This window comes from Ceratotherium simum, chromosome 29, assembly GCF_057802395.1.
Source record: "Ceratotherium simum simum isolate JZ-2026a chromosome 29, ASM5780239v1, whole genome shotgun sequence".
Lineage (NCBI taxonomy): Eukaryota > Metazoa > Chordata > Mammalia > Perissodactyla > Rhinocerotidae > Ceratotherium > Ceratotherium simum.
In genome coordinates, this window is record NC_141928.1 from 38,121,251 (window position 1) to 38,147,158 (window position 25,908).

The following is a 25,908-nucleotide window of genomic DNA, read 5'->3' on the forward strand; positions in this document are numbered from 1 at the left end:
TACAAAACTGCCTGATAGGGTGCTGGGGAAAACTGCTGGCTGCTGGGTGCTTCTGGGCACCAAGCAAAGCCTGAGAAGCTGCCATGCTGCAGGCGCATACCAGAGAGCACAATGGAGCCAGGAAGCAAAACCCATTCCTCCTGCAATGCCTCTGCAGGGCCTTCTACCTACAAAGATTGTCTTCATGAGAGACAGCAAAGGAAAGATATCTTAAAGGCCCAGATCCATTTTCTCAGAGCAGGCAGTAAAGGATGAGTTTAGAGCTGAGCAGCAATACATTGATAACTGGTCCAAGGTCTCATGAGGTTGTAAAGTCAACAAACTCATCAGTAACAGCAGTAAAGTGGAGTCTACTCAGGCCCAGATGGCTTCACTGATGAATTCTACCAAACATTTAAAGAATTAATACCCATTCTTCACAAACTCTTCAAAAAAAACAGAAGAGGAGGGTACACATCCCAACTCATTCTATGAGGTCATTATTGCCCTGATATCAAAACCAAAGATATCACAGGAAAAGGAAACTACAGATCAATATCTCTCATGCATATAAGAGACAAAAATCTGCAACAAAATACTAGCAAGCTAAATCGCAACATATAAAAAGGATTATACAGTATGACCAAATGGGATTTTAATGCATCTGAAATCAATTAATATAATACACCATATCAATAGAATAAAGGACAAAAACCACATTATTATCTCAATAGATGGAGAAAAAGCATTTGAAAACGTCCAACACTGTGTCATTATAAAAACACTCAATAAACTAGCATTAGAAAGGAACCTCCTTAACCTAATAAAGGGCATCTATGAAAAACCCACAGCTAACATCATACTTAATGGTGAAAGACTGAAAGCTTTTTCCCTAAGATGAGGAACAAGACAAGGAAGTCTGCCCTCTCCACTTTATTCAACATTGTACTGGAGGGTCTATCACAGGCGGTTGGGATAGAAATGAAAAAGAAATGAAAGGTATCCAGATTGGAAAGGAAAAAGTAAAACTATCTCTAGTTGCAGGTGAAATGGTCTGGTATATAGAAAATCCTAAAGAATCCATAAAAAAAAAAAAACTTTAGAGCTAACAAACAAGTTCAGCAAGGATGCCAGATTCAAGAACAATATACAGAAATCAATTGCATTTCTATACACTTGAAATGAACAACCAAAAAATGAAATTAAGACAACAGTTCCATTTACAATAGCATCAAAGAGAGTAAAACTTTTAGAAATAAATTTAACAAAAGAGATGCCAAACTTAAACTCTGGAAACTACAAAACGTTGAAAGAAATTGAAGATCTAAATAATGGAAAAGTACCTCATATTCATGGATCAGAAGATTTACTATGTTAAGATAATAATACTCCCTAAATTGATATACAGATTCAGTCAAAATCCCTACTGTCTTCATTGCAAAAATTGACAAATTTATCGTAAAATTCACATGGAAATTCAAAGGACCCAAAAGAGCCAAAAAAAATCCTGAAAAGGAACAAAGTTGGAGGACTTACACTTCTGATTTCAAATCTTACTTCCTACTTACAGTAATCAAGATAGTGCAGTACTGGCATAAGGATAGACATAGATCAATGGAATAGAAGTGAGAATATAGAAGTAAACCATCACATTTGTGGTCAACTGATTTTTGACAGGGGTACCAAGACAATTCAATGGGGAAGGAAAAATCGTTCAACAAATGCTGTTGGGACAACTGAATATCTACATGCAAACGAATGACGTTGGACCCCTCTCTGTCAAATATATACAAAAATTAACTCAAAAGTGGATCGAAGACCTAAATGCCAGAACTAAAGTTATAAAACTCTTAGAAGAAAGCATAGAGATAAATCTTTGTGACCTTGGATTTGGTAGTGGTTTCTTAGATATGACACCACCAAAGCACAAACACCCAAAGAAAAAAATAGAAAAACAGGACTTCATCAAAATTAGAAACTTTTGTGCTTCAAAGTCACCGTCAAGAAAGTGAACAGACAACCCAGTGAATGGGAGAAAATATTTGAAAATCAATATCTGATAAGGGACATTATCTAGAATGCATAAAGAACATTTACAACTCAATAATGGAAAGACAAATGACCCAATTTAAAAATGGGAAAAGGGGGGTCCGGCCCAGTGGTGCAGTGGTTAAGTGCATGTGCTCCACTTTAGGCAGCCCAGGGTTCGCAGGTTCAGAGCCCAGGCGTACACCAATGCACCACTTGTCAAGCCATGCTGTGGCAGCATCCCATATAAAGTAGAGGAAGATGGGCACGACATTAGCTCAGAGCCAATCTTCCTCAGCAAAAAGAGGAGGATTGGCATCGGATGTTAGCTCAGGACTAATCTTCCTCACACACACAAAAAAAGGCAAAGGATCCAAATAGACATTTCTTCAAAGAAAATATATGCATGGCCAATAAGCACATGAAAAGATGCTCCATGTCATTAGTCCAGGAAATGCAAAGTAAAACCACAATGAGATATACCACTTCACCCCCAGTAGGATGGCTATAATTAAAAAGATAAGTGTTGGCAAGGATGTGGAGAAATTGGAACTCTCACGTGTTGCTGGTGGGAGTGTAAAATGTGCAAGCACCTTGGAAAACAGTTTGACAGTTTCTCAAAAAGTTAAACACAGAGTTACCATGTCACATGGCAGTTGCACTCCTAGGATATACCCAAGAGATCTGAATGCCTATGTCTACACAAACACTGTGCTTGAATGTTCATAGCAGACTTACTCATAATAGGGGCTGGCATAGTGGTTAAGTCCTCGAGTTCCACTTTGTGGTCCAGGGTTTGCTGGTTTGGATCCTGGGCGCAGACTTACTCACTGCTCATCAAGCCATGCTGAGGCGGCGTCCCACATAGAAGAGCTACAACTCTACAACTGTGATACACAACTATGTACTGGGGCTTTGAGGAGAAAAAAGAAAAAGAGGAAGATCAGCACAGATGTTAGCACAGGGCTAATCTTCCTCACACACACAAAAAATTATTCATAATAGCCCTGAAAGTGCAAACAACCTAAATGTCCATCAACTGATGAATGGGTACACAAAATGTGTATCCATACAATGGATATTATTCAAGCCTAAAAAGGAACAAAAAGTATTGGTAAATGCTGCAACATGGATGAACCTAGGAAACAATACGCTGCGTGAAAGAAACCAGATACAAAAGGCCACATATTTTATGATTCTGTTTATATGAAATGTCCAGAATAGACCAGTCTATAGAGATAGTCAGTTAGTGGTTGCCAGAGGCTGGGAGAGGGGAGAATGGAAGTTACTGGTTAATGGGCACAGAGTATCAGTTTGGGAAGATAAAAAACGTTCTGGAGATGGATGGTGGTGATGGTTGCACAACAATATGAATGTACTTAATGCCACTGAACTGTACACCTAAAAATGGTTAAAATGGTAAATTGGTCATGTTTATTTTACAAGAAAAGAAATATTTCCGCAGAAAAAGGAGAGGGATAGATGAAGCAAGTGTGGAAAAATTCTAATAGTTGTTGAAACCAGATGATGGGCACAGGGTTGGCTTTTTAATTCAATTCTCTTTAATTTTGTTTGAAAATTTTCATAATTAAATAGTGTGGAGATAGGCAAAATAGATATCTTCTGTATGACAGTTCACTCTGATGGAGCAAATAATGGAAAAAGTTATTGCAAAACAAATAAAAAATACAGTTTTGACTATGCCTTTCTCCTGCCTGAAAACCCTCCAGGGGCATCTTATCACCTCTAGGAAAAAACCAAGACTCTCTGTGACCCTGGCCTCTGCTTGTCTTGCCACCCTCATCCTGCTCCTCCTTGACTTGCATTTCTTCTGAGTAATACCACATTACTTGTAAATTTCCCGCATATGTGCCCTGATCTGTGCCATTCTTCATGCCATGTATGCCCTCTGCTTAAAATTCTTTTTAATTATCACCTTACACCTGTTAGAATGGCTATAATCACCAAGACAAAAAATAACAAATGTTGGAGAGGTTGTGGAGAAAAGGGAACCCTCATACACACCTGGTGGGATTGCAAACTAGTGCAGCCACTATGGAAAACAGTATGGAGATTGCTCAAAAAATTAAAAATAGAAATACCGTACCACCCAGCTATCCCACTGCTGGGTATTTATCCAAAGAACTTGAAATCAACAATTCAAAGAGACTTGTGCACCCCTATGTTCATTGCAGCATTATTAACAATAGCCAAGATGTGGAAGCAACCCATATGCCCATCAACGTATGAATGCATAAAGAAGATGTGGTGTATATATACAATGGAATACTACTCAGCCATAAAAGAAGACAAAATCATCCCATTTGCAACAACATGGATGGACCTCGAGGCTATTATGTTAAGTGAAATAAGCCAGACAGAGAAAGACAAACACCACATGATTTCACTCGTATGTGGAAGATAAACACATGAACAAAGAGAACAGATTAGTGGTTACCAGAGGGGAAGGAGGTTGGGGGGTGGGCATAAGGGGTAAAGGGGCACATATATATGGTGACTGACAAATAATAATGTACTACTGGAATTTCACAATGTTATAAACTATTATGACCTCAATAAAATAATTTTAAAAAATTATTTTTAACGTAACAAGCCAATCTCCCACTCCCTTCTTAACCTCTCCTTCAAAACTGGGCTGGATCACCAGCTCCTCCCGGGAATATCTTCTGATCTTGGGTTGGAGCTAACTGTCCCTCATCTGTGTTTTCATAGCTCACTGTCATAATTTATCATAGCATGAAACATCAGATTGCAACTACAAAATTTATACGCACACACACGCCCGGACCGTAGAAACTAGTATATCAAAGGCATTGCATAAAGTCTGTGAAGGAGTTTCTGTACCAGGAAGAGCCCCACTGACTTAAACTTGCTGGGTGTTTCTCCAGCTTTATAAATATTTTACGTCACCTATCCCTGCAGGGACTACTTGGTTCACTTTTGCACAAGGCTAAACACAGTATGTTTGAGGAAAAACAGTGACGTCACTCCCACTCTTGAAAATACTCACTTCTAATTTTCATCTAAGTAATGTAGGTAAATAATTCTAAAAGTACAAGGCTTTTGAAAAACAGCCTTGGTTGCCAGGGGCTGGAGGAGGGGGAAATGGAAGTCACTGCTTAATGGCTACTGGGTTTCAGTTTGGGAAGATGAGAAAGTTCCTCTAGTCCCTATCCCAAGAGGCAGCCACCCTCATCTACAGTTCATTTCTTCAGAAAATCACTAGCCACTGTTTTGAGGTGGGGATTGCAGCCTGGCCATTGGGCTAGGGGATCAAGGGGTCCGGCCATTTCGTATATAGACTTTGAGCTGCTCCACCTGCATTCAGCCCTTTACCATCTACGGTGTCTGTACCTCCAAGGGCAGCCTCCTTGGGGTCCTGTGGAGCAAACAGGCCCACCTGTCTTCAGAAGTCCACCTGCAGCTGTTTCAGGTGGAACCATCACCTTTCTCCTAGTTAACACTTCTCCTTCCACTTTCTGTCCTACAAACATTTGTTGAAAACTTTTATCTGCTGTTGTCTTCTCTTCTATTCTTGTTGTCCTGTGGATTTATACCTTTTTAAAAATTCCTTTACTGTTGTTTAAATGTATGACCAGTCCACCATTGCACAGGCTGTTTGTCTTTTTATTAACAGAAGTTTGCTGGCAACTGCATTTGTTGTTGATCAAGCTGAGAAACTCAAATTAAAATCTCCTGCCAGACTCTAGGCATTACATAGTTGTCAGTCTTAAAACAACTATGGCAGGGCACAGAGGTTAGCTCTTCTTCCATGCTTGTGAAACCTTTCACTCTAAAACCAAATATGATATTTTAACGCCCCCCCATACATGCAGCATTTTAAAAAACAGCTTTATTGAGGTGTAATTTATATACTATAAATTTCACCCACTTTAAATATACAATTCAATGATTTCTAGTAAGTTTATGAGTTGTGCAACCATCACTAAAATCCAGTTTTAGAACATTTCAGTCTGACCGGGCAAGAGAAACAATAGAAAAAATAAACAAATGGGACTACATCAAACTACAAAGCTTCTGCACAGCAAAGGAAACCATCAACAAAACGAAAAGACAACCTAACACTTGGGAGAAGATATTTGCAAACCATACTTCTGATAAGGGCTTAATCTCCAAAATATATAAAGAACTCATGCATCTCAACAACAAAAAAACTACCAACCCAATTAAAAAATGGGCAAAAGACCTGAACAGACATTTCTCCAAAGAAGATATACAGATAGCCAAGAGACACCTGAAAAGATGTTCAAAATCATTAACTATCAGGGAAATGCAAATCAAAACTACAATGAGATATCACCTCACGCCCTTCAGAACGGCTATAATTAACAAGACAGGAAACAACATGTGTTGGAGAGGATGTGGAGAGAAGGGAACTCTCATACATCGGTGGGAGTGCAAACTGGTGCAGCCACTATGGAAAACACTATGGAGAGTCCTCAAAAAATCAAGGATAGAACTACCATATGATCCAGCTATTCCACTGCTGGGTATTTATCCAAAGAACTTGAAAACACCAATGCATAAAGATACATGCACCCCTGTGTTCATTGCAGCACTATTCACAATAGCCAAGACTTGGAAGCAACCTAAGTGCCCATCAAGGGACGAATGGATAAAGAAGCTGTGGTATATATACACAATGGAATACTACTCGGCCATAAGAAACGATGAAATCCAGCCATTTGTGACAACATGGATGGACATTGAGGGTATTATGCAAAGTGAAATAAGTCAGAGTGAGAAGGTCAAATACTGTATGATTTCCTTCATTAAGTAGTAGATAATAACAACAATAAACAAACACATAGAGACAGAGATTGGATTGGTGGTTACCAGAGGGGAAGGGGGGAGGGAGGAGAGCGAAAGGGATAATTCAGCACATGTGTGTGGTGATGGGTTGTAATTAGTATTTTGGTGGTGAACATGATGTAATCTATGCAGAAATAGAAGTATAATGATGTACACCTGAAATTTATACAATGTTATAAACCAATGTTACTGCAATAAACAAACAAACAAACAAACAAAAGAACATTTCAGTTACCCTAGGAAGATCCCTCATGCTCATTTACAATCAATTCCCATCCCTACCCCTGCCCCACACAACCACTAATCTACTTTCTGTCTCAATAGCATGCCTTTTCTGGACATTTCCTATAGATGGAGTCATACAATATGCAGTTTTTTTGCATCTGGCTTCTTTCACTTAGAATGATGTTTTTAAGGTTCATCTATGTTTGTAGCATGTGTTAGTACTTCATTCCTTTTTATTTCTGAATTGTATTTTATTGTATGGATACACCACATTTTGTTTATCCATTTACAAGTTGATGGCCATTTGGGTTGTTTTCATTTTTTGGCTATTATGAATAATGCTATTAACACTTGCATACAAGTCTCTCTGTGGACATATGCGTTCATTTCCCTTGGATAGAGTACTAGGAGTAGAATTTCTGGGCTATATGATAAATTTACATTTAACTTCTTAGGAAACTGCCAAACTTTTCTCAAGTCGCTGCACCACTTTACATTTCCATTACCATGTATAAAGGTTCCGGTTTCTCCACATTCTTACCAACACTTGTTATTGTCTTTTTGATTAAAGCCGTTTTAGCAAGTGTGAGTATTATCTCATTGTGGTTTTGATCTGCATTTGCCTAATGACTCATGATGCTGAGCATCTTTTCATCTGCTTAATGGCCATTTGTACTTCTTTGGTGAAATATCTATTCAAATCTTTTGCCCATTTTTAAATTGTGTTTCTTGTCCTCCTACTGAGTTATAAAATATTTTTAAATATGTTCTGGATATAAATTGTAGATATTTTCTCCCAGTCTGTGGCTTGTCTTTTCGTTTTTGTAATGATGTCTTTGGACGTATGTTTTTAATTTCGATGACGTCCAGTTTACCAACTTTTTCTTTTTGGATTGTGTTGTACTGTAAAGAGTGGGAGTGGAACCCGGTCTCTGTATTTTAGAATCATGAAATGTCTGATTTTTTACAAAACAAAAACAGTTTTAAATTATAGTTCGCCAGTAGCAAGAACTGTCATTTATATACTCACCTAATAATGTTCAGTACTGTGCCCATGTTCATACCTGTAGTGTTTTCATCAGTTGGCTTTTTAAGCTACCAATTGTAAGCTAACAGCTTACAGCTTTTTTGTGTGTATTTGTCCCACAGGTTTTTTTAAAGATAATTTTTAAGTATGGTTTTTAATTCTTTTTACTGTGGATGATTCCAAACACATAAAACTTGACAGACTAGTGTAATGAACCTCGTGCAGCCAAACACAGCCCCAGGAGCCGCCAGTCCTGCCACATCTACACCCTGCAGAGAAACAATTGAGTCAACGTTTAATAACCGAGAGATTTCACTTGAAAATTTCAGTTTTTGATGAGCTAATCCAGAACCCCCAGTGTGGGTCCAAGATTGGCAAGAACAATATCAGCTTTAGGTTGCTTTTACTTCGGTTTACCACTGAACCAGCAAACAAGCAGGGCAAGGAGTGCGCAAAGCAAGGGTACACCAGCCTCCCCACAACCTCAGAGATGTGTCTGAAGGTCAGGGATGACTGCCAGGTGGAAGAGTCTAGTATTTTGGGCTTAGTGTCCTGTATAACTGGAAGGTAAGGGAGTGGCTATGTCTTTTTTCAAAATCTACCCACAATCACATGAGGCACCTCCTTGCTGTGCCAGGTACATAGTCCTATGTCCTATTTTTTGCTGCATCATTAGGCTGACAGCAGGCCTCATTTTGTTCTTTTTTTTTTTTTTCTTTGTGAGGAAGATCAGCCCTGAGCTAACATCCATGCTAATCCTCCTCTTTTTGCTGAGGAACACCGGCTCTGAGCTAACATCTATTGCCAATCATCCTCCTTTTTTTTTTCCCCAAAGCCCCAGTAGATAGTTGTATGTCATAGCTGCACACCCTTCTAGTTGCTGTATGTGGGACGCAGCCTCAGCATGGCTGGAGAAGCGGTGCGTCGGTGCGCCCCCGGGATCCGAACCCGGGCCACCAGTAGCATAGCGCGCGCGCTTAACCGCTAAGCCATGGGGCCAGCAGGCCTTATTTTGAACTTCCACATTCAGCTTCTCTTGAAAAAGCTGTGGCAATACTGAGCTTGCATTCCCTCACAGTAGCTGAGTCCCGGCTGCCCCAGTGAAGGGAGATACAGTGGTGATATTTAATTAAGGTTCAGAAACAATGCCTGCAAAGCTCCTGCCAGTAAGCCTGGTGAAGTACTTTACTCAAATGGAAGTTGTTCTTTTTAATAGTATTCTAGTTGTTCAAAGGTTTAGAATGAAAATGTTAAAAGTTTTTAGGGGAAAACGAAGACTAGGCTTGAGATTTGTAGATTGGCTTAGATTTAGGGGTTTTAAGAAAGTAGTTGCCATCTTTGGCAATGAGCTCATGTATACAGCATAGCACAGTGGTTGTGAGAATCAACTGTGGAACTAGACTGCCTGGATTTGAATCCTGGCTCTACCACTGCAGGCTCTGTGACTCACCTTTTTTGTGCCTGTGTTTTCTCATCTCTAAAATGGGGATAATAACAGTACCAACAAAACTTGAGTTTTGAGTTAACATATATAAAGCAGCCAGAACAATATTAGGCATGTCCTAAGCATTATATGAGTGTTTGCTTTTTACTTTTTTTTAATAAGCTTATATGATAGGAGCACTTCACTCCTGACTATGTTGTTTTCTTTGGGTAACAGAAGGCTCCCTGACTGAAAAGGCGCATGTGCTTTCTTGGTTGTCATTTTGATTCTTCTTGTCAGTGCATGAACTCCTTCTCAAGTATTGTGAAAACAAGCAGTCATGCCACTTGGAAACTGAAACTGAAAGGTCATTCTGGGACCTCTGCAGCAGGACCCCAGGAATGAATGAGTCTCAGCTGCTCTTAGTCCTTTCTCTTTTTGTCTATCTGCATCTCCTCCTACCACCAACTTTCTTCCTGACCCTCCACCGTGAGCCTCTACTCTCTCTCACAGCTGCTGCTTCCTCATGGTTTCTCTCTCGCTCCTGTGGTGTGCTCATGATCATCATGGCTCCAGAGGCCTCGCTTCGCCTCATCACTTTTCAGCCCCGACTCTCATTGCCAGCTAGTTCACTTCTGATTCCCCAATTCTGAATCTGTGGGGGCAGAGCTTTTTGGCCTGGCAGCCTTATGGACCAGTGGCGAGATTACTGTGGCCTGGGTACTCAGATACTTGCCCCACCCTAGCTAGAGGTAGGGAAAACTGAGGTGAAAAATCTCCAAAGTTTCACAGCCTAGACCTTCCCCTCCAGTAGGATGTACATGGAGGTGAGGTGTCAGATGTGAATGTCAGGCAGGTAGATGGCTAGAGTAGACAGGGCCCATCAAGGGTTCCCAGAGGGTGTGAGGGGAGCTGTCCAAATCTTTTCTGTGGCTTTAGTATTGAATATGTAAGCAAATGTCAATTGATAGATCCACAGTGTACCCCAATATACTTTGATCACACTCTTATTTTAAAGCTGCCACATTTTATTTATTTAATATGTAGTATTTACTATGTGCAAGGCTCTGTTTTAAGAGCTTTATATGTATTAACTCATTAAATTCTCATAACAGCTCTATGAGTTTGGTATTATTATTATCCATACTTTACAGATGATGAAATTGAGGGACAGAGAAGTAACTGGCCTCCAGTCCCGCAGTGAGTAAGCAGCAGAGTCAGGATTTGAACCCAGGCAGTCTGGCTTCAGACAGCCCGATGTTACACTATCTTTCACAGTTAGATTACCTGACCAGACTGAGCTTTCTAGAAAAGCATAATCTTTATTTTCTTTCACCCCTCTTAGAACCTTGTATGGTAAAAGGCATGAAGGGGCTGCCTGTTCAGATTCATATTTGTTTGTTTCCCACTCTTCATTTAGAATATTTTTAGTATTTACATTTTTTAGTTAGATTCTTTTAAAAGAGACAGGACTGCAAAGTGGGAAGAACATAGACTTTGGAGTCAGACAGATCTGGATTTGAATCATTTATCTCATTTGAAACTTTTATCTCTGTGTGACCTAACCTATCTGATCCTTGGTTTTCACATCTGTAAAATGCAGGATTGCTGGGGGTATTGAGAGTGTATGTAAAAGACCTGGCATGTATTAGGCGCTCATTGTGTGATAGTTATTATCGTTGTTGTTGGCAGTGGATGATAAAGTCCTGGCAATCACTTGGTAGACTTAAAGAGCCACAGAAAGACTTTGTGGGCGTGAAGAACTCCAGGAAGTTTTATTGCTATTAGATGATATCTGAGCTAGGCTTTAAGCCAAGTATTGCAATATGTTACTTGGGCCCCCATGCCCTCATATCCCCTTCCCATGTCAGACATTACTAATTGATTACAACATTGTATCCTGTTGAGGCCAGAATCCTTTCCATGATTGCTCAAGGCAGAGGATTTGTACTCGATGGGAGTTGGCCGAGAAGGTGGAACCTATGGCCATCTTTCCTTTAAGCCCATATACAGACCAGCTATCCAAGCCATTCCTTTGGTAGCCCATCCAAACCTGTCTTTGTTTCCTTTCAGTCTTTTGGCCTTGTGACAAATAGGTTTTGGAAAAAGTTGCCTATGGTGACCCTAAACTTGCGCCTTTATGAGACTCAGCAGGAAGAGAAGTCCAAACCCATCATCTATTACCCCATTCTCTACAAGAAAGACCTGCCTTTTGATATTGTAGAGCTCATGGAGGAGACAGGAAAGGTGAGACACTCACGCCAGGGCAGATGTTTGTTGGCCAGAGTGGAACCCCTGGAACTGGTTGCCCCAGTCTGTCCAAGTTTCCGCTGTGGACAAACCCTTCCTTTGGGGTCCATACCCTAATCAGAAGGACATACATTTCTTCCTCTTATCTTAGGCACAACCTCTTAAGTTCTGGGACTCTTCATTGTCACTCAGTCCTCTGCCCACTTGTGACTGAGCTGTGTTCTGTAGTTCCCTTCACCACTATCAGATGGTATGGAAATAGAACCATTGAGATACGTGCCAGCTGCTTAAACAAGTGGGAGGGTACCTTGCTCCTTCCTGTAATCACATGTTGAAAAATTAGAAAAATTAAATAAGCAGAAAATTCAAAAATAATAAAAATTATTTGATTCCACCAAAGTCAGCCACTATTAGCATTTTAATGTGTTTTCTTCTTACCTATTTTCTTTGTATAAATATACATGTAACTTTTTTTTAATGAGATCATGTTACCATGAACATTTTTCTAGGTCACAACGTTATATTTAGTGGCTGCATGATATAGCACTGTATAATAGAAGTATTTTAATTTATTTCAGCAATCTCCCAATCTTGGACATTTAGGACTTGTAACAGATGTTTGTACATATCTTTTTGAACATCCCTGAATTATTTCCTGAGGGACTGTTTAAAATTGGTGCTCTGTGTTGCCAAATTATAAGACCCTTCTTTGAGCGTAGACATTTGCTCTAAGCTTTTGTTTTTCAAACTTGTGGTAGAATTTAGTGGATTTTTTTTCTAAACAAAGTCTTGTATGGAGATCTATTAGATAATAAAGATAAAAACCCAGCTGCTCTGGTCGGAAAGGTTTGGAGCCCTCAGCCTCTGCCTTGGTACCACCCTTACCTGTCCATACCACCCCACCTCATCCCCAACCCCTGCCCTAGCTGACATAAATGTTCTCCATGCTATGTCTTCTAGACCAGTAATGAACCTTTAGCATCTATTATCAGTTAGGCTGCTTTCAGCCACAGGTAACAGAAAATCCAATTCAGTTCATGTAACAGTAGGGGCGGTTCAGTGTTTCACACAACGGCAGGTCCAGAGACAGGGTGATCCTGGATTGTTTAATCCAGTGGCTCAGTGATATCAAGGATCAGGTTCTTTGCATTTTTTGGCTCTGTCCTCCTCAGTGTGATGACCCTGCTCAGACTTGTCCCCTCCTGATCATTAGATGGCTATAGCAGCAGTAAACATACATCCTTGCACAACTCCTGGAAGGGGCTAGGAGGGCACACTCCTTCCTCATATTCCTTTTGGAGAGAGAAGGCTCCTAGCTGATTTCCCCTCCTTTTTTATTGGGCAGAATGGTGTCACATGCCCATTCCTAGGCCAATCACTGACAAGTGGAATAGAATCACCATGATTGGTTTAGACCAATCAGGATTCACTTATTAGAGTTGGGGAAGGGCTTAACCTTCTCTGAAACCTATGGCAATCTAATATCTGAACACCATCCAGGTTCTGTTGCCAGGGAGGGGGAAGAAATGGTGCTGGGTAGCAGCCGACAGTTGTCTGCCATAAAATCCCAGTAGAAAACATACTGAAAAAACCAGTGTCACTATCTCAAATCTGCCTCTTACTTTTGGTATGGCCTTGGGCAAGTTACTCCACCTCTCTGGGCCATGGTTTCCTAATCAGTGAGCTGGGGATAATGAAATCTGCCTTACCTACCTTATAATGCTGTGGAGAAGGAACAATGAGATTGGACATAGGAAAGAACTTGAAATGAGCACCACCGGCCCCTCTGTGAAAAGATAGGAAATCAGTAAAACCTAAATTCTAAGAAGTGTCACTTGGTTTAGTTATAACATTCACTCTCTGAATGTTATAAGCTAATTTACCAAAAACAAATCACATACACATTTAGAAGTGACACATATAATACCCTAAAAGGTGAAGGTATGTGAGGGTTGTGCTTTGGCACCTGGGCTGTGGCCTTCCTACGATTGCATCTGGCATTCAGCAGACACTATGGGGACTATGCCATCTGCAACAAGGAAACAGGTAAATGGAAAAACAGTGCTAAATCATTCGTGGATGAGACCCAGGTGCCTGCTCACTCGAGGGCCTTCCCACACAGTCCCAGATCACTGCTGAGCTAGGGAGAAGCTCAGAAAGATTGGTTGGCTGAGACACCCTCTGGATCCTGAGGCTGAGGTCTGAATGTAACTTTATGATTAGAGGTACAGAACTGAAAGAAGTTAGGTAATAACTCTAGCTCATCTTTCTTGCTTTGGGCTTAAAAACTCTCTGTGGCTCCCTACAGCCCCCTGAATAAAGTTCAGGGACTTTAGCCTGGCCGTCATGGATTTCTTAGGATTCAGGTTAGGCTTGCTGTTACCCAGACCCAAAGATACATTGGTTTAAACATTTGTTCTCTCTCACCTAATAGACCCCATGTGAGCTGCTAAGGGCCAATGTAGTGCTGTCTACTCTCTTGGATTGCCCTTGCCTATATGCACATGCTGGCTCACCACTGCTTGCAGCAGAAAGAGGAAGAAGGGGCATTTGCAGGCACACATGCCTTCCCTTTAAGGTCATGGCATGGAAGTCACACACATTGTTTCCATTCACATCCCATTGGCCAGAACTTCATCACATTGTCACATCTAGCTGCAAGGGAAGCTGTGTGGCCATGTGCCCAGTTAAAATTAAGGGATTCTATTATTAAAGGGAGAGGGGAGAGCAGGTACTGGGGGATAGTCTGTCTCAGTGATTCTCCTTGGCCTGACACCAGCCTGCCTTCCCATCCTCATTTCCCTCAACCCCTCTTTATGTCTGTTCGAGTCAAAGTGGCCTAAATTTTATTCTCCAGAGCATTCAGGTCTCATGATATCTCCTCTCTTTAACTTTGCTTACACTTTGCTATGCCCCTGGGATACCTTTTCTCCTATCCATGATTTCTGAGGGGTCTTGCCTTCAAAGTCCATCTCACCCGCCTTCACTTACGAGGGATTCTTCCTCCTCTGAACTCCCACAGCCTCCTTCATCTGTCCTTTTCTAGTGGCATACAGAGTGCTGTCTGCCTTCTCTTTCCAAAACTTCCACAGCTTCTCTGTCCTAGCGGTAAGAGACAGATCTTGTGTTCAGATCTGAGTTCTGCCATAAATAATGCACGTGAACTTCAACAAAGTACTTAAATGTCTCAAAGCCTTGGTTTCCTTACTAGTAAAATGGTATTAATAATACCCACTCTGCAGAGCTGGAGTAGGATTAAATGAGATTACATCTGTAAGGTTTCCCAGCATGATGCAGGTACCAAAGCAGATTCCGTCCTTCTCTGCCTCTCCCTGCCCCTAAGTAGTAGGTCCCTGAGGTTACGAAGTCTCTTCTCTTCTTTTCTCCCCTCTTGTAAAAGTGTTAGTCCAGTACCTGATGGGCCTCAGAAAATGTTTCTTGAATTTAGTAATTCATTCAACACATATTTTCTGAGCAACCACTATATGTCAGGAACTCCTCTGGGGGTATAGCGGTGAACAAGTCAGAAAAAGCCTAGACTTTCAAACATAGTCTAGAGAGGAGAAAACAGTGAACAACTAAACAAAATAAAAGAACAAGTTAACTTCAGAAAATGTTAAGTATCATGAAGAAAATAAAATGGGCTCATTGGTAGCGAGGGACTCGGAGTGAATCCTAAGAGAATGGGTAGGGGAGTAGGGGTGTGGGCAACTCGGTTGCTAAAATACGGCTGAGCCTGTCTAGGTTCTTCTGAGCTGCTGTCCAAGGCTGTGCACAGGTCTCCTCTCCTCTTCCTCCCCAGGCCAGCTCAGCAGAGCTGACAAGGAACTCATCATTATGGTGACCACCCTGGCCAACAGGTGCCCATATAGCGGTTGTCCACTGGTTGTCCACAGTGCCTGGCACAGGGAGTACTCAAAGAAGCCAGTGCTCTCTGACCAGATTGGTGCCCGCCCCCCCTGCACCAGTTTCAAGGCCTCTTCATACCCGAGGAAAGGGAAAAGCCCACACCACTGTATGGTGCAGGGAACACACACCTCCAGCTCTTCCCATCGTTAGAGCTCCCATCCAGTCCCCATCACTGCGCCCACCTGCTTCTGTGTGTACGTGACGTTTAGGATGTTAGCTGAGCCCCAGCTTTGTGCCGGACCTGGTACTGCATACTTGGCATACATTCTCTCAAATGCACACAACTCCCCCTCAGTTGAGCCTTATTACAGCCATTCACCCTTGAGGTTCAGGACTGTAACTTAACATGGGGCATACAATTAGAAGGTGGCAGAGCCCGTTTTTAAAGTTTGCACTCTGTCTGCTACTTTATACTGTTCGCATTTTCCAGTGTGAATTTAGTCTATCCACTAATTATTCCTAATGGGCCCAAACCAGTTTCTTAGTTTTTCTTTTATTTCTTGCTGCTGGCCCCAAGCCTGGGCCTGTCTGCCTCCCATTCTGGAACTGCCTCTATCTATACTTTGCCACCAAGACTGGTTGTGAAATGGGTCTCAATCCCCCAGCCAACAGACTACCCTTTCCTTGCTTCATCCAAAGTCAGGCCCTTTGGGTGTCAGAGGTCATGCCAGTTCTTCCCAGAGAAACAGATTGAGGGTAAAGACACAGCGAACATGGGTTTGTCACCAAGCTTACAAAGTCCTGCTGGTCCCTACAGTGAAATTGCTGATCCTCCGGGCTGGGGAACAGAATCATCCATTCTCTGCATTTATTCCTAAGATTGAGGGCCATTAATCTTCCCACCTCCCAACCTTCCCTCCTGACCCCACCTGAGTGGAGATGTTGCAGACTGTTCCCCAAAGGCCTCTGTTGCCAGCCTGAAGGTAATTTCAAGACAGGTACATCATCCCCTTTGCTCCACTGAGAGGCCCTTGCCTAGTCGCAAGACCTTTGCTCATCCAGGATCAGTCTCTCAGGCATCAGCTCCCTAGTGACCACAGGGTGTGCTGTCACACCATGGTTTGATGAACTACTCTTCTATTTTTAGGTGTTTAGTGGTTTCCAGTATTTTGCTTCAGCAAGGGTAATGATTATTAGTATAGTCTTTGGAATCCAGTAAACTTAGATTCAAATCCCAGCTCTGCCAGTCTCTAGCTGTGTGACCTTGGGGAAGTCATTTCACCTCTCTGAGCTTCAGTTTCTTTGCTAATAAAATGGGGGTGATAATGACAGTACTACTTCCTAGGATTTTTATAAGAATTAAATAAGATAATGAATATGAAGCATTGAGCACATTCTTAGCACATAGTAATTGCTAAGTGTCAGCTATTAATTTTGCAAATATTGTGTCTTGTTTGGGATTAATTGGGGACATAGGGATAATTAGCTGAACTTCTGAGCTTTTCTCCTATGAAAAGGTTGGGATTTGGGGTCCTTATGTACTCAGAGTCTCCGAGTCTTGGTTCCGAGATTTTTGATGCCACAGGTGTTCAGAGGAGAAAGAGGTGGTTGAAGTTGGAGTAAGCAAAGACCTCTTGGCAGAGCTGGTGCTGAGCCAGAGTTCCAGGTTTGCATTCCATTGGACTTGATCAAGATACTTATCCATCTGGAAAGTTTATTTTGGCCTGACTTTGCCCCTTTCCTCTAACCTTCGGTTTTTCATTAATGCCCATTTCGTTAGGCCCTGTGTTTTATTGGCTGGCCATATTGTGATGAACAGAGATTCTGCTTCTGATCGTGTGTTTTCTTGCAGGTCTGTGTGAGCTGGAGAAAGTCTGACCTCCCTGCTCGGGAAAAGGCAGTGCTGGAGTTTGCACTTGCTATTTCCTGAGCTGATGACATAACAGACAGCCATTTCAAAAAGCTCGAGGTGCATGGCTTAAACCAAGAAGATACCTGGGATATAGCTGCCATTTCAGCTTTTTATGCCATGTCCAACCGCCTTGCTCATTTTGTCAGTCTTGTTCCAACAAAGAATTCTATTGGATGGGCAGAACCAATGATGTCAAAGACATGAGGAGTAAACTTGCTGCTCTCAAAGTATAAAAGCCTGAACGGAAAGGCCAGTTTTTACATTCCAGGCACATTGCATTATAAGAAATCAGTTGGGAAGTAATTTTTAAAAAACATCTAGTCAGCGGATAGGGAAGAAAGTAAATAAATTTGCTCCCTGCCTGCTTGATGAGCTAGGTCCTAAGTGTTGGGGGTATCCAGCGACATGGGATCCCTGGGCCTAGGGGAAACCTTTGCCAACCGTTTACTTTTGTTGTGATCTAAAAGGAGCATCAGGACAAACAGTTCAGAGGATGCTTTAGGTATTTATGATGAACTGATATCTGTGAATTTCAGCAATTGAAGTTGAAAATTTTTTAGCTTTCAAAACTAGTGTTATGTAGAAGTTGTTCTATATAGACTGATTTGAAATCAATTCCTGTTAACTTGGTTGTAATTAAAGGCTCTCAAAGGCAGTGGGTAAAAAGGAGCAGGCACAGTTAAAGTTGTTCTATCTTTAGTGCCTTCTCAGTTAATTAACCCCCAGTGATTTTTTTTTTTTTAATGATGGGTGGTAAAATCACGGTCATCTCAACAGAATTTTAGTCTTTATGTAATTTATTCTTATTTTAGCTTCTAGTAAAATTTTTTGGAATAAGTGAGCACTCACATTTTATGTAGAAGCATAAGAAAAAAAAAACCTGGCATTACTGAATGACTTGTTCTGTGTGTTACAACCACCACTGTCTTAGGTTTGCGGTTATCTTAACTTTTCAAGAATCATGCTCATTATCTGAGAGAGGTACATGCAAATCCACAAAATGTTTTTGTTCCCATTTGGCTTCTCTAGATTCTCTAAATTGTCAATGAATAGTTCTTAATTAGTTTGGGGACTATAATGTGTTAATTTGGAATTGCCTGAACTGTGAAATCTGATTATCTTGAGCCAGCACAAACTCTCATTTTCAGAGCTTGTGTTTTTCTGTTGAAACTATATCTTAAATACCTTGGAATATGTAACTTTTTAAAATTGAGTTTTATTTTACTTATTTAAAAAGTTAATAACATTGGTGAATGTATCATGGTAAGGTTTTGTGGACCATAAAATTTTACCCATTGGCCATAACTTGGGGTCAAGCAGAGAGCCTCTACTAAGTATTTGTTGCAGCCAGAAGTTGTCGGTCATTAAGGGACATTATTTGTTAATCGTAAAACAGACCTCTACCCCTTCTGCTCTGTGGTGGCAACATGGGGAATATCTCCAGAGGAACGGCTGCCTTGATCTTCTCTGAACTCAGGACGCTTCCTTCTTGCCCTTTTTTCAATCAACTCATGGACAGGAGAGCTGAATAAACTAACTTTCCTGGTGGGAGGGCGTGCTGAATGTTCAGCCCTCTCTGAATCTCATTCCCTTCCTCCAGAGATCCTTCAGACCTGACCTCACAGGATAGATCTTCCTACAAAGATCCTCTAGATTTATCCTCACAGTCACCAAGTGTGAACTTTCTACAACACAGCTCTTGATCAAGGCCTAGGAAAGTTGTCAGTTCTTATATCTACCTCTCCTTGTAACTCAAGCTTTCCTTTATTGAAGACTCTCCTTCCCTCCCCAAGAAACACCCCAATTCCTTTTTTTTTTTTTTTGAGTAAAATTGGCACTGAGCTAACATCTGTTGCCAATCTTCCTCTTTTTCTTTTTTCTTCCCAAAGCCCCAGTACATAGTTGTATATCCTAGTTGTAGGTTCCTCTAGTTCTTCTATGTGGGATGCCTCCTCAGCATGGCTTGATGAGTGGTGAGGAGGTCCGTGCCCGGGATCTGAACATGAGAACCCCAGGCCACAGAAGTGGAGCGCATGAATTTAACGGCTACACCACCCGGCTTGCCCCTTCTGCAAACAGTTTTATGTATTTATCTTCAACAGCAGTGGTGAAGGGCCTTGCATCTGTCATGCTCTCCATGCCCTGCCTGGCAGATGTAAGCACGATTGACGCTGGGCTCTATTGCCTGTAAGGTTGATTTGATTTGGGTCTCCAGCTCCCCTCAGTGGCTGCTGGCTGGATATACCTCCTTTCTGCAGAGAGGAAGGCTTTGGCCTTGATCAAGTCTTGACCTACTGGGCAGTCGCTGGGAGTTGGGCAGATATTCAGGACACCAACAGGCCCCATTTTCCAGGCCCTGTACAGACCAGGGCTTTTTAGTACAGAAGTTAACCTGAGTCCTTAGGTCCTGGGCTGAGTAGGCAATACACCACGCCACCTTACTGTGCGTGACCTGCACATAATATTGGTAATTTCTTCTCCTCGCAGATCTCAGAGTAAAGTGGGGATAACAGAATCATACCCGGCCTGTGAGACTGACTAGTCAGGCCCACTCCTCCCCGCCAGGCACAGTCACGGTCACTGACAACTGCAGACTGACTGTCACACGCGTGCCCTGATGCTGACACTGCCCCATACAGCCCGGGCCCTGGGCATCTTCAGTTGCGCACACAGCCAGTCAGTCGCTCCCGACCTCTGTCCTGTGGGCTGCGGCACCCGCGGTCGGGCGGTGTCCCCGCTTTCGCGGTCCCCGGCGGATGGCTGCCGAGGGGCGGCGCGGGTTTCCCAGCCGGCGGGGTTAGGCCGCCGCACGCCGGAAGTGGCGGCTGGAGGGGGAGGGCTGAGGTGTCGGCCGGCGGGGCAGCGGCCCGGAGTGGGGGGCGGGCGTGTGCGTCATGTTTCCCTCCGGGTCCAGTTGTCCCGGAGGGGACAGGGCGGAGGAGCCGGCGCCCCACCGGGGGCCAGCGGCCGCCGCCGGGCCGCTCCCTTCCCCGCCCGCGCCGCCACAGCCCGGGGCTGACGCGGCCTGTCCCCCGTCGCCCTCCCGGAGCCCTCGCCGCGCCGGCGCCCCCTCGCTGGCCCGGGCCCTGGAGTCTCCGGCTGCCGCCGCCCAGGGAGAGCCGGTGTCGCCCTCCCCGCCGCGCCGGCGGCCCGGGCCAGACTGCGGGGCCGGGAGCCGGGGCCGCCAGGGCCTCAGCGGCGGCCTGGGCGGCGCGGGCGCCCGGCTCTTCGGGTGGCTGCGAGAGCGCAGCCTGGGCCGCGGGCTGTTCGTGGACCCGGCGCGGGACAACTTCCGCACCATGACGAACCTCTACGGCTCCATCCACCCCGCCGACTCGGTGTACCTCAGCACGCGCACCCACGGCGCCGTCTTCAACCTCGAGTACTCGCCCGACGGGTAAGCGCGGCCCTCCGCGGGCGGGCCGCTCCGCCCGGCTCTGCGCCCGAGGCCGGCGGCCGGGGTCGCCCGGCGGCGCCGGGGTTGGCGAGGTGGCTGGGCCGCCGGCCCCGTGCCGCGGCACTCTCTGAGGGTCGGAGGCCCCGCCGCCGTTGAGGTGGGCAGGCCCGGGACCCGCTGTCACCTTCAGGACGCCGAGGCTCCGTGAGGGAGAAAGCCTGAAGCCGCACGGGTCCGTCAGCCGGTCCAGAGCGCGGGCTTTCTGGGACGCAGTGGATGCTCAGGAAAGACAGTTGAATAAACGCCCCTTTCCCGTCACCCGAGGCTTGCGTTCCCTCACCTAGGCTTGTGTCAAGGGTCGGGCGCCTGCAGAGTCCCCGTACCCTGTGACCGACTTGCCCCGAGGGGACAAGCGTGTGTTCCCTGGCTCTGTAAGATCCTAAGACACTGCCGAGAGGTGTCTTATGATGGGGCGCATTGGTGAAGTTCCCAGGCTAGACTACTTGCTTCTGGTAAGGGTGTCCAGCCTTCTTCCTGGCTGATTAAATATTTCATGTTTGGCCTCAGTTTACTTTGGAGTATGCGGAATTTTCAAAATAATATATATTTTTAAAACTTTGTTTTGTGAGTACACAACCAAGTTCAACAGCAGTCAAGGAAAAAAATTACACTCAGTTCCATCGTGAGACAACATAGTTAATGTAACTCTTACCCATCAAGGTCTCTGGATTCCTAGTCATCTGCTTAGTTGTTCATTCATTCGTTCCCTCATTCAGCAAATATTTGTTGAGCACTTGCTAGTTCCACGTGCAGAGGTGAGCAAAACTAGCTAATGGCACTGCTTTCATTGAGCTTGGGACTATTAGTTCAACTAATAGTAATAACCATACTAAATAATTCATAACGTATATTTACAAATTGAGATAAAGACTTGAAGGAACCTGTTGTGGACTAGGTTTTCAAGGTTTCCCTGAGGAAGTGACACTTAACCAAGATCAGAAAAATGCATAGGAGATGAATTAGTCAAGATAGAGTTGGGGAGGGGATAGAAGTATTTCAGATGGAGGAACTGGTATGTCAAAGAGCCTATGGTTGGAGGGGCAGCATGTCGTGTTAGGGAAGCTGAAAGACTGTAGGTTAACAAACAAAAAAATTTTCTTAAAGAAAGACCTAAAATATGCCAAGGAAGGAGCAAAGCAACAGAATCTGGAGTCACTGTGAGCAGGCACACCTTATTCCATTTCACAGATGCAAATGCTTCTTCCTACTCATACACGGTGCTGGGATCTCTGGAGCTTCTCCTTTAGTAGTTGGGTAGAACTTGTAGCAAGGAATGTGAACCTGAATTCAAAGAAAATTGGTGAGAGGAGAAACTATTTTGCTGGTTTGTTCATGAAACCTCCTCTCCCCACTCCTTCCTCCAACCAAGCCCTATTCCTAAGGCTCCTCCCCAAATACCAGGAGTCTGTTCCTCTCTTCTCCGTATCCCAGTTCCTCTCCTCCCCACCTCCTACCTAGTCTGTCAGGCCTTCAGAAGTAGCTGTTTCTACTCTTTGAAGGTGGGATTTTATGTAGAGGGCAAGAGAGGTAGAATGAGTTATGAAGAAGGAATCTCCATTGCCAGTGCTATTAGAATGAGGAATATATTACTGATAGTTCTTGTTTGAATCTGGACTACATTTTCCCATAGAAACATTTTTGTAATAGGTGGTTGGGTATTCTGGTACTTAAAACAAAATAATTTAATAATGTTTAACTATGTAATTAATATATACTCATTGTAGAAAACCTAGGCAATAAATGAGCAAAAAGAAGCTAAACATCATTTATGGTCCCAGAGATTGAATGGATATCCAAGGAAATTTTTTCTTTGTGTATGTTTATTTTAATATAAACATGGAATCATACTGTTGTGTAGCCTGCTTTTTTTCATGCAATATATTGTGAACTACCTATGTTAATAAATATATTTCTAAAACATTATTTAAAATTTTTCATTAGTTTAAATAAAACCTCTATAAGCAAATATTTTATATTTATGTCCTTATGATAAATCCCTAGAATGAGTCAAAGATTATGAAGATTTTAGAGACCTGTTATTCAATTACTCGCTATGACAGCTGTACCAATTCTGATTCCTATCAGACACATGTGAAAGTGCCTGTCTCCCCATACCCTTGCCAACATTGCACACTGCCATTCTTTTTCATCTATGTTAAGATGATAGGTGAAGAAAGTTCAGTGTTTTAATTTTTTAGCATTACTACATCTACAAATAGGCCCCCAATTTTTATAGGACTTAAAGTAACTTTATAGAAAAATGACATATCTGTGTTAAATGAGATAATTTCTTGTATCCTTCAGTTATATATGAGCTAAATCAGCTTACTGGGTACCATAACCACTGTCGCTTACAAAGACTTCTCAGTACAGAGAAGGAGAGATGACACAGAAGGTAAGAATTAAAATTATGAATTTAATAGAGGCCAAACTAGAGAGAATTTGGCACTAAAAAAGAAATGAAAGGGTACGTGGGCTAGAAGGTAATTTGTAAAGACTTCCAAAACTGTTTTAAGCAATAACAACATTGTCAAAATATGTGTATCTCTTCCTAAGTTGACATTTTGAAAAAGGAAATTTGATAATAGATTAAATAATGATATGTGAGACTTTCTCAAGCTGTCCTCTCTGAGAACACATTAGGCACTGCTGTAGAGAGAATTAGTGTATTGGAAAATAGAAATGAAGAAATTATCCAGAGTGCAGACAAGAGAGGCACAGAGATTGAAAATATGAAGGAGATTTAGTGACATGGAGCATAGAGAGAAAAAGCATAGCATATATTTGGTCAGTTCCTGAAGAAAATGAGATAATGCTGCAAAAAAAAAAAAAAAAAAAAAAAATTGAAGAGATAATTGCTGAGAACTTTCCAGAATTGAAGAAAGGCACCAAGCCATGATTTAAGAAACCCACACACCTCTAACAAGAATCCTCCCTAGACATATAGGAAACTGCAGGACAAAAAATGTAAAATCTTTAAAGCTAGAGAAAAAAGACTTTCAAAGGTGTAACTGTGGGAGTGATGGCCAATTAGTCATCAATAAGTAATAGTGTAAATCAGAGGACAGTGATTATTTTCAGTTTGCTGGAAAAAAACTACCAATTTAGATGTCTGTAACCAGCAAAGATAGGTCCTTTGTCCTTGTCAAGAACAAAGATGAAATAAATACATATTCACACAAGCAAAGCTGAGTGAGTTTGCCACCAGACCTTCAATAATGGAATTCTAAGTTCAGAGAGAAGAAAGTGTTTCCAAATGGAAGGTCTGAGATGCCAGAAGGAATGAAGAACAAAGAAAGTGGAAAATATGTATGTAAAACTAAATCTAATTTTGTCTTTGGGGATTAACAAAGATAGAACTAAGAAGACAACAATAGCATATAAATTATGAAGGGATGTTCTAAATTCTGTTTTTTTGAGGCAGAATTATGATATATTAACTTTAGGCTTTAATAAGTTTAGTATGCATATTAAAATTTGCAAGGTAACCACCAAAAGACAAGGAAGACAATATTATTTCCAGGCTAGTGGAGGAAAAAATATGGAATGATAAAAAAATTCCAAAAGAAGATAAGGAATGAAAAAAATAGAAAAGGTATAATAAATAAAAAGCACAAAGAATGACTGAAAATAAATCCAAATATTACTAATTATAATGAATATAGAAGTACTAAATGCTCAGAAGGAGATAGAAAGATACATCAAACACATTCTAAAAAACAGCTGGTCAGCTATATTAATATACAAAATAGGTTAAGGCAAAAAATTTACTAGAGATAGAAAGTCACTTCATAGTGATAAAAACTCAATCCATCTGGAAGATAAAACAGTTCTGAACTTGAATTAGTCTTTTAGATTTAAAATGTCTACATCAAAAATTGATAACTTCAAGGAGAAAACAGACAAATTTATCATCATAGGGGAAGATTTTAATACACATCATATACCTCAGTTAATCTGACAGATACAAACATAAGAAGGATACACAAAACATAAACAACACCACTTAAAATCTTGCTCTGAAGGGCATGTATAGAATTACTGCATTCTGGCCACATATTCAGCTAGTACACATTGGTTTAGCTGTACCAGTTGATAAAATATTGATATATGTCCGTGGTGGTTCAATAGTTACTTACTGCCCCAAGCCCACTGAGTGCCCTCCTAATGTTTCAGTACATTCCACGGGAACTCTCAGAATAACGCATTATATAGCAAGTAAGGAGTTAAGAACTGGCACAGCAGTCTGCTAACAAACCTCACTGGAGAGCAATGGCATCCATTCTAATTGCTCCTCACCCATGCCAGGTATCCTCCTACACACAACAAAATCCAAATGCCTAGTGATCATTTGGCTTCCCTTGGTGTGGGGTTGCCTACCTTTCTTAGGCACTCTCCCAGTCGTTTTCACATGGTAATTTGTGGGATCTGCACCCTCTGGGGAGATCCAGAGAAATGAAGAGAACAGTCAGATGAGAGTAATAGCACTACTACAGGCACCATCCAAACATATTAACTCTTGGCATAGTGTGCACTCCCATGGCAGGATAGAATCCACTGCAGATGAATGAGGCCTATGGGGATGGTTCATGGATGAATGACTCCTGGGATGCCGAGTCCTAATTTTATCATTCCTATTGAATTTCACCATCACTGGGATAAGTTTGCCAAAACCCACTGAACATCCACCCACCAGGGGCATTAACATTCATTTTATTAATGAAAATCACTACCAACATAAATCTCTGTACCAGACATGTTGAGTTGAGGGAACTGAAAAGCAGAAAGGCCATTAAACACAAAGTATTTGCACCCTGGCTTATGCTCTTAACAGCCATATTCCATTACCTCTCATCTGGGCTGAGGGATTAAGTTTGATATAATTAAATATGACGTCAATAAAT

General features: G+C 42.2%; 1 protein-coding gene and 1 pseudogene across 1 annotated transcript in view; both read left to right on the top strand.

Moving 5' to 3' along the window:
• The first annotated feature begins 10,351 nt into the window (after positions 1–10,351).
• Positions 10,352–17,780, top strand: LOC147913267 (uncharacterized; annotated as a pseudogene).
• Positions 17,781–20,432: 2,652 nt separating this feature from the next.
• Positions 20,433–25,908, top strand: part of DCAF10 (DDB1 and CUL4 associated factor 10) — a 39,508-nt gene continuing 34,032 nt past the window's right edge. The window contains exon 1 of the mRNA XM_087419469.1: positions 20,433–20,944. Coding sequence (XP_087275595.1) covers positions 20,442–20,944 — 503 coding nt within the window. The 5' untranslated portion in view covers positions 20,433–20,441. The remainder of the gene's footprint in view (positions 20,945–25,908) is intronic.